Source organism: Amyelois transitella, chromosome 13, assembly GCF_032362555.1.
Source record: "Amyelois transitella isolate CPQ chromosome 13, ilAmyTran1.1, whole genome shotgun sequence".
Taxonomy (NCBI): domain Eukaryota; kingdom Metazoa; phylum Arthropoda; class Insecta; order Lepidoptera; family Pyralidae; genus Amyelois; species Amyelois transitella.
Window position 1 is genome coordinate 10,656,461 of NC_083516.1, and position 9,415 is coordinate 10,665,875.

Genomic DNA, 9,415 nt, shown 5'->3' on the forward strand with positions numbered 1-9,415 from the left:
GACGTCATCATTTCACCCCTCCTCGCCGAATGAGCACTGACCGCTCTGGAAGTTTCCGACGTTGCCCGTGGCGACTCGGTCACAGGTCGGGGTGAATCGGGAACTGCGCGGGGTGAATCAGGAACTGCGCGGGGTGAATCGGGCACTGCCCGGGACGATTCAGCCGCCCGGGTCGTTTCGTTGAAGGAGCGAGGTGTGGCCGAACGGGGAGTGTCGTTATTGCTAGCTGAGCGAGGCGTGTCGATGTTACTCACTGAACGCGGGGTTTCAGGAACCTATGAAGGAAAGAAATATTGATGATCGTTTTGCTTAAATTAAGTTTGACACTGCAGAAGGAAAATGCGTCATAAATTGACCTAGATTCCTATATGAAGAGATCCAAGGTCATGAGCCATGTGGAAATTACAGTTAACATTCAACAAAAAATATTTAGGGAGAATTCGTACTTTTTTTAAAATTTATTTTGTGAATAATATTTTGTTTATTGTGACATGGTGAAACCAACTCATTAAGAGTATCATTACACTTGTTGAACCATGCCTAGAGATTTAAATAGAACTAAAATTAAAAAAAAATATGCAAAAAAAAATACCTCAATCTCTTTCATCTGCCGCTCTCTCTTCAGCTTCTCCGCGATTCTCTTATCGCCTCTACTCATCAAAATCGGTCTTATAGCCGCACTCGCTTCCGGTATCTCATTCGATATGGTGGTAAGAGCCGCTTTCATGCTCCCCTCTTTCATGGGAGGAAGCGTTCTCCTCTTGAACCTCGGCGGGCTGGCGGCGCCGCGCGGGGACGGGGGGGACTTGTGGGGGGGCAGCGGGGGGCGGGGCGAGGGGCGCGGGGAGGGGCGGGTGGCGGGCCGCGGGGAGGGGCGCACGGAGCGCGGGGGGGTGTCCTTGCTGCGGCGCTTGGGCGACTTGAGCGGGAGGGGGCTCACTTCGACACTCACGTGGCTTGAAGTGCACTAAATAATTTAAAAAAAAGTTTTCTTTGTAAAATAATTTGCTTAAATAAATACTCTGTTATAAATATATAGGACCACTTCACAGATTACCCGTGGATGTTGTAAAAGGCGATTTACGGATCGGCTAACAAACTTGTGATTATTTTTGTAGTGGATGGGCTAACAACCTCACATTATTGACGAATGGCTAAAAACATTAAATTGTGTACACATATGATCACGTCTATATCCCTTGAGGGGTAGACAGAGCCGACAATCTTGAAAAGACCGCAAGGCCACGTTCAGTTGTATAGATCAAGATAGAATTGAGATTCAAATAGTGACAGGTTGCTAACCCATCACTTACAAGAAGAATCCCAAGTTTATTAGCCTTTCCTTTAAGACGCCTTTTACGACATCCATGCGATATGCACTACCATGCCCACAACCCACACAAGGCCCAAAAAGTTATTTAGGACCAGGTGACAACAATATTTTTTATAGCACCTACTGATCCCTGGTCCCAGTTCTCCACGAGCTGGTTAGCCACATATAGGGTTGCCAACCATACTTTATAATAACGTATTCTACTTTATTTTTGGTAACAATACCTACTTTATACTTTTGCATATAAATAACGTAGGTATGCGAAAATACATTATTTCCAACTTTTACTGTGGTGCGTAAAACAATTTATTTATTTAAATTTAAATTTTGATTGTCAAACAACCTTCGAAACATTTAAAGGTTGCAAGAAATCGTTAGCATGTGCGAAAAGCACACAATAATACGTTTTTAAAGCAATAAAACCATAAAATTTGAAAAATACTTTTTTATCTTCCAAATAGGTACTTTATTTCTTTCCCATTCAAAACAATTTTATACGTTTTTTTTTGTAAAAAAAAGTTGGCAACCCTAGCAGCCACATAACTCTGATACTCACAGTGACAATACCGACTGTCTCCACCATAGTCCTGATTTCGGTTTCTCTCTGCACCTTCCGCTTGGACTTGGAGCGCCCAGAGTGGGGGTCTCTCATTAATGGACGCCGAGACCTTCAAATGGATAACGCAGCGTTACTATACTCTGCCGTGGTATAACTAAAATGCCGTTATCTGACATCAGGATTTACACCTTTTTTACCAGTAAAATCAGAAAAAAAAATCTCTTTCGATCTGTATATACGACTTTTTGGTACCTTTAAGTCATAAATAGGCGTTCTCATTGATGAATGGCATCAGTTTAAATTTTTACCGCAGTTTTTGACGTTTTACTTAAAACAAGAATTTGGCAGATAACGGCATTTTAGTTATACCAGGGCAGTACTGCCGTGTGATCTGCCACTTCAGAGCTACTCTATATCATACCATGGACGGCGTAAATTGCGACTTAGGTATAGGCTTATTGTTAAACCTTGATTATGATTTCAATAGCGAACACCCTGGCCATTGTTAAATGCGTCAAGATACAAAATAAGAGCTACTGCTCATTCTCTTCTATCATCAGCTGTGTCATTTTCTTATGTGTATCTAAGAATTTTTTTACAAGAAATAAACTAACGTAATCACTCTCTGCTTTCACTTATTATAACACTTTTCAACTTGCGATTCCTCTTGTAGGCGACGTGCTAGCAACCTGTCACTATTAGAATCTCAATTCCACCATCATAAAGCCATACAGCTGAACGTGGCCTTTCAGTGTTTTCCCATGTATGTCGTAAATTGCGACTAAGGGATAGCCATATCAACTTGCGATTCCACTTTAAGGCAATGTGTTAGCAACCTATCAATATTTGAATCTCAATTATATCTTTAAGCCAAACAACTCAAAGTGGCTTTTCAGTGTTTTTGAGACTCGTTGGTTCTGCCTACCCCGCAAGGGATATAGACGTGTCTGTATGTATGTAAATAAACAAGATAACCTCGGAGATCGTTTCCTGCCGGTGTGTCGCGGGGAGCGGGGAGACGCGGGCGCACGTCGCGGCTTGCTGCAACGGATCTTAGACGTGCCGCCGCTGACAGAAATTACATTCAAATTCAAATTCAAAAATTTTATGCATTTTTTTATGGGACATTTCAATATCACTTATATCAATATCAATATATCTTTCGGTGTCACAAAATGGGTTGACGTGAAATAAATGACTGAAAACCGAGTTCACCGCCGTTTCAAAAGCGTCAGTGCAGAAGAGGCGGTCAAACTGCACTGCAGCGTTTTCTACAATTAATTTCAATTCATGTATAGAATATCAATTTGCACATTTCAGTTCTTACTACTGCAAAATTATGAAGCTATACAGCTGAACGTGGCCTTTCCGTCTTCGAGATTGCGGGCTCCGTCTAACCCGTAAGGGATAAAGACGCGACTAGATGTATGTATCCGTGTCCAATACTCACCTGGATATATCTTTGGATGATTTCGGCTTGAGGTTGATACGCATCGTGTCCAACGAATACATCGATAGTCGAGTGCCTGTGAATACAAAGAGTAGTGTTATTGATCGATAGTCCTTTCGAAAGTCTATCGGTAGGCTGTCGATAGTTGAGTTAAAGCAATAGTATCGATAGGACTATCGACAGTGTCGCTAGTATCGATAGGTCAAAACTATCGATAGTATTGATACATACATACATATGGTCACGTCTATATCCCTTGCGGGGTGGACAGAGCCGACAGTCTTGAAAAGACTGAATGGCCACGTTCAGCTATTTGGCTTAATGATAGAACTGAGATTCAAATAGTGACAGGTTGCTAGCCCATCGCCTAAAAGAGGAATTCTAAGTTTATAAACCTATCCCTTAGTCGCCTTTTACGATATCCATGGGAAAGAGATGGAGTGGTCCTATTCTTTTTTGTAATGGTGCCGGGAACCACACGGCACTGTAATGGTGCCGGGAACCACACGACAGTATTGATCAAAGTTACTATCGATAGAATTGATACTATCGATAGTATTGATCAAAGTTACTATCATTAGAGTATCAATTCTGTTGATAGTGTCGATAGTATCGATATTATTGTAGTCTTCGATACCATTCGATTTTATATCGATTGGGTAGATGATTTTCAAAGTCCACTATCGATAATATGGAAACGCATAGTACGACAAATACATAGGTACATTAATTTACACTTTACTATTGCAACTACATTACAGTCTTAGCCTTTTATTACAGACAGATAACACAGATTGAGTTAGCTTCAAAGTAAGTTCGAGATTTGTGTAAACGAGATACTAACTCTAAAGTTTGTTTCTCATTATGCCCTGGCCGGGATTCGAACCCAGTGTCACAGATAAAGCTCTGCGGTGTCATTACCAGAGACTGATTTCCCTCCAACTCCTCCCCCGAGGCCGGATTTGGACCAAGTTCCCAATGAGCTCTTCTTTCCCTTGGTTTTCAGACTCTTTCTTGAATGAGACGTGTGCTGAAATAACACGTACTATAAGTGAGGCTCAATATACATATATATGTACGTATTAAACGTTGAAAAACTTGAAGAAAATTTAACAACAGGCGGAACTAACATACATATAATCACGTCTATAACCCTTGCCGAAACAGGGCTAACAGCCTTGAAAAGACTGATAGGCCACGTTCAGCTGCTTAGCTTAATGATAGAATTGAGATTCAAATATTGACTGGTTGCTAGGCCGTCGCTTAAAAGAAGAATCCCAAGTTTAACAGCCTATCCCTTAGTCGCCTTGTACGACATCCATGGGCCAGAGATGGAGTGGTCGTAATCTTTTTTCTATTCATGCCAGAAACCATTCGGCACAACTAACAACTTAAAGCATTTCAAATAATACGAGACTATTTACGGACAAGTACCTACACATAATAAAAGTCTTCTCACATTTCTCAAAATATATTTGAGTGTACATCCCTCCCGTGTAATATTATAAATGCGAAAGTGAGTTTATTTGTAACCTCTTCATGGGTTATGTACTAAACCAATCTTCTTGAAATAAACAGTCTGGAGAAGGTCATAGAGTACTCTTAAAATAGGGAAGAACCTAGTTGCCGTGGGATTTGCGAAAAACCTGTATTCTTATTTTGGTGGCGTTTAATTCGTTGCTTTTTGTAGATGGCGCTAAAATCGCGCGCGCGCATCTTCGGGTGACATTAGCTGGTTCATTACAACTAGCTGTGCCCGCGAATTCGTCCGCGTGGAATAGTTATTTTGGGCATCATTGAAGCCCTCAAGGATAAATAATTTTCCACGTTTTTTCACATATTCCATTATTTCTTTGCTCCTTATAGTTGCAGCGTGATGTTATATATCCTAAAGCCTTCCTCGATAAATGGTCTATTCAACGCGAAAATATTTTTTCAATTCGAACCAGTAATCTAAATTGAGAAAGGCCTTTACAAAAAGTGCATACATACATACATACATAAAATCACGCCTATTTCCCGGAGGGATAAGCTGAGATTATATCTTTGCACTTGCCACGATCCATGCATACTCCATTCGCTTCATCCACATTCATACCTCTCCTCATGCAAGCTCGTAGGTTTCGGGTACACTTGACCTGACCGGTACAATAGGTGTGATATTGTGAAGTGAACGTTGTTGAAGAACATGCTGCAGTGCAGTTTGTTACCGCTTCTTCTGCACTGACGCCTTGGAAGCGGCAGAAAACTTAGTTTTAAGTAATTTATTTGACGACAACCAATGTTGTTAAACCATACGTTTTGACAATTATTAAGCGACTAGCTGTTGCCCGCGACTTCGTCCGCGTAAATTTCGAGTTCTCCATCTTTGTTGGTTTGCGCAGCGTTCGCTTGGAAAGTTCGCAGATGGCCGACTCATTCAACTTTCACCTGCATTGTTGACGTTTCCCGTAGGAAATCCGGGATAAAATGTAGCCTATAACCTTCCTCGATAAATAGACTATCTAACAGTGAAAGAATTATTCAAATCGGTTCAGTAGTTTCTGAGATTAGCGCGTGTAAACAAACAAACAAACAAAACAAACTCTTCAGCTTTATAATATTAGTATAGATTATGAAGTATCCTATAATAATGAATAAATAAAAATTTTGAATTTGAATAGACAAAATATCCCAAGGGACCCGCTCACCGTGTTTTCAGTGCTCTCCATGTAACTGGACAACTTGGCAGCGTACTCGTTGATGGCTTCGTCTAGCCCGTCGCACGACGGGATGACTCTCTGATGACAAACGACAATCAATCGAAAATGGTGATCGTGTGACGAAATGACCTGTGGCGACATCTATAGTCACAAAAATAAAATGACGCGACGCTGTCGGTCAGAAACAGCGAATTGTCTAAATCGCGCAAGCAAAGATTTCACGTGCCGTGTGGTTCCCGGCACCATTACAAAAAAGAATAGGATCACTCCATCTCTTTCCCATGGATGTCGTAAAAGGCGACTAAGGGATAGGCTTATAAACTTGGGATTCTTCTTTTAGGCGATGGGTTAGCAACCTGTCACTATTTTAATCTCAATTCTATCATTAAGCCAAATAGCTGAACGTGGCCATTTCGTCCTCAAGACTGTTGGCTCTGTCTGCCCCGCATGGAATATAGGCGTGATCATATGTATGTATGTATGAAAAGATTTCACGGATTGGAGCATATATACTATACAACTGAACCGATAACGATAGAATTTGGTATGTAGGTAACTGAAGACCCAGAATAACATATAGGCTACTTTTTATCCCGGAGTTCCCGCGGGATTGATTCCACGCGGTTTGCTGTGTCTAGAATCATAAATTATGGCATGTAGGATCCTTATGTGGTTTAGGGGTAAACTAAGAGATTTAATTGATTTCGAACTAACTACACAAATATAATCACGTCTATATCCCTTGCGGGGTAGACAGAGCCAACAGTTTTACAAATACTGATAGGCCACGTTCAGCTGTTTGGCTTAATGATAGAATTGAGATTCAAATAGTGGCAGGTTGCTAGCCCATCGACTAACCGAATAGTGCCAAGTTTCTAAGCCTATAACTCAGTCGCCTTTTCCGACATCAATGGGAATGCGATGTAGTGGTCCTAATCTTTTTTTTACTGGTGTCGGGAACCACACGGTAAACTAAATAAATGAACTAAAATTGTAAAAGCTATAATAACATAGTTACATACATAAAATCACGCCTCTTTCCTCTTTCGTAGGCAGAGACTACCTCTTTCCACTTGCCACGATCTCTGCATACTTCCTTCGCTTCATCCACATTCATAACTCTCTTCATGCAAGCTCGGCGGTTTCGGGTACTCTTGACCTGACCCTTTACCAGGACGTCCTTAATTAGCTATAATAAGTACTTATTATATGTACTTATATGTATACTTAGTACCTAACAGAGACATTCCATCAGGAATGGCAGCTAACGGGGCGTATGTATGTATGTATGTATGTATATGTATGTATGTAATTCAACTCACATCGGTGCTGAGATTGCCAGCCACGATGAGATGCTGGTGGCTGACCGAGATACCTTGTCTGCATACGCTCACCAAAGAGCGAAGAGTGTCAATACTCTCACGGACACACGCCGTTTGTTCTATAGACCTGTGGAACACCTGAAAATAAGGACATTTTTAAGAATACATACATACAGACACATTCTATATCCCTTGAGGGGTAGACAGAGCCAACACTCTCGAAAAGACTGAAGGGCCACGTTCTGATTGCTTCATGATGTAGGCCATACGCAAGTAAAAAGTAAAAATAGTTAAAGCGCCATCTATTGGCAGCCGGATGAACTAAATAAAAGGAACTTGTGCTTTGTGTACTAACTACGGAGCACGATGACGATGAATTGGGAATTGTTTGTGTATTGCAGTAAACAAAATGAAACATTTAATTATTCATTTTGTTTAACCTATAGGCAATTTTATTTAATTCAACTTGTTGTTTTCGCATGAGTATCTATGAGAAAATTTGGTCATTAAATTAGTGTCAAACAAGGTTCAGGGACAATAAAGTTAACAACTGTTAAAAACTTTTACAAATCTAGTATACCTAATTAAAAAAAAAGTAATTAAACAACAATATTTTAAAACAAAAGTGTTTCAGCATATCGCTATACCTATGGCTATGTGAATATCAGAGCGTACAAAAATCTAGCAGTAGCGCGTTAGTTCACAGCGCGTCACTAGATGGCGCCGCTCTGTTTACGCGTCACAAACACCGCGCTATAGAGATTCTCTCGCATTCCATGACTACCCCGACCGAACCCATCGTGGTTATCGCTTCTCGGCCTTTTGGCTAAGATCAAAGTGTAGTATCTGTTCTTTTCAGCTTAATATCTGAAAGTTCCCCCACTGGGGGACCAGTATATTAAACTGATTTTTGTAAACCGACGGGATGTTCGGGGCTCGCTCCACTCCCGTCACGGGTCGGCCCGGCATTGCAGTGCCGCCGGGATCGGCCCACATAATACTAATAGAAGGGCTGAAAGCCCGTGTCGGAAATTACCTTTGGGTTCTCATCTCTATCCCTTTAACAGGACAGTGGGATGGAATCTACGATCATGGTGTATTTCAGTTTGACGATCATACTGGCTCGTAACATCCAAATTCGGATGTTGCAAACATTTATTAAGCATGTATTAGTAGTCATATTAACTTACATTAAACTAGAATTGTTTAAACCTAGTATTGCACATTTATCTATAAATAGGTGCTTTTTAATTATACTTATAATTATTATAACTTTAAAAAATTACAGCTTACGTAAAAAGGTATCAGTCGGAACATCATTTTAATAAATTGGAAGCTTATTATTGAAGAAAAGTCTTTAAAACAAGATCCTCAGCATTTCGAATTCTATATCATGTCCAATTTTTTTTTCATGTTGACCATACTAAATAAATTATAGCAAAATGCGTTGATATACTAGAACTAGCTGTAGCCTGCGACTTCGTCCGCGTAACCCACACTAAAAATGACGAAGTTTCATACAAACTTGCAACCCCTATTTCACCCCCTTAGGAATAGAATTTTCAAAAATCCTTTCTTAGTGGATCCCTCCTAATTAAAATCTACCTTCCTGCCAAATTTCATCTTTATTGGCTCAGTAGATTTCGAGATTTCGTGATTCCTAAGTGAGTGTTTTTCGCTTTTATATATATAGATAGATAGATAATGACCGCGATTTCGGACCGGTTGTTAGATTTTGCCTGGCCTATGTTACTTACGGGTGATCCACACGATTCAAATGAAAAAATTGTATGATCAGATTGCGCCGATCATTCTCATCTACTTACTGAGGGGACTTTGAATTGACATACATACATATCATCACGTCTGTATCCCTTGCAGGGTAGACAGCGCCAACAGTCAGATTGATAAGCCGCATTCAACCGCTCAGCTTAGTGACAGAATTGAGACTCAAATAGTGACAGTAAATGAATCACGTCAGATAAAATTACCTTCGGGCCACATCGCTGGCCGCTCCGTGGAGAGCGTCAGGAATATGAGCGAGGGCAG

General features: G+C 40.7%; 1 protein-coding gene and 1 non-coding gene across 2 annotated transcripts; one reads left to right on the forward strand and one right to left on the reverse strand.

The window, feature by feature from the left end:
- Positions 1-314: 314 nt before the first annotated feature.
- Positions 315-7,421, reverse strand: LOC132902438 (serine/arginine repetitive matrix protein 1-like). The gene is made up of 8 exons (XM_060947425.1): positions 7,367-7,421; positions 6,033-6,122; positions 4,264-4,372; positions 3,343-3,418; positions 2,868-2,960; positions 1,890-2,001; positions 593-967; positions 315-326 (listed from the first exon to the last, which is right to left on the reverse strand). Exons 2-8 carry the CDS (start codon positions 6,051-6,053, stop codon positions 315-317), a joined length of 798 nt encoding a protein of 265 aa, XP_060803408.1. The 5' UTR covers positions 6,054-6,122; positions 7,367-7,421.
- A 751-nt stretch (positions 7,422-8,172) lies between these two features.
- LOC132902466 (U2 spliceosomal RNA) lies at positions 8,173-8,365 on the forward strand. The gene has a single exon (XR_009657131.1). It is a non-coding gene; the product is annotated as a U2 spliceosomal RNA (small nuclear RNA).
- Positions 8,366-9,415: the final 1,050 nt, after the last annotated feature.

Bases quoted from the DNA above. Each gene is read 5' to 3' on its own strand.
- LOC132902438 (XM_060947425.1), bottom strand. From the start codon at position 6,053: ATGGAGAGCACTGAAAACACG. The intron at 3,419-4,263 runs GTAATGACACCG...TTGTATTCACAG, and splicing joins TGGAGGGAAATCAGTCTCTG to GCACTCGACTATCGATGTAT. The intron at 2,002-2,867 runs GTTATCTTGTTT...ATCCATTTGAAG, and splicing joins GGCAGGAAACGATCTCCGAG to GTCTCGGCGTCCATTAATGA.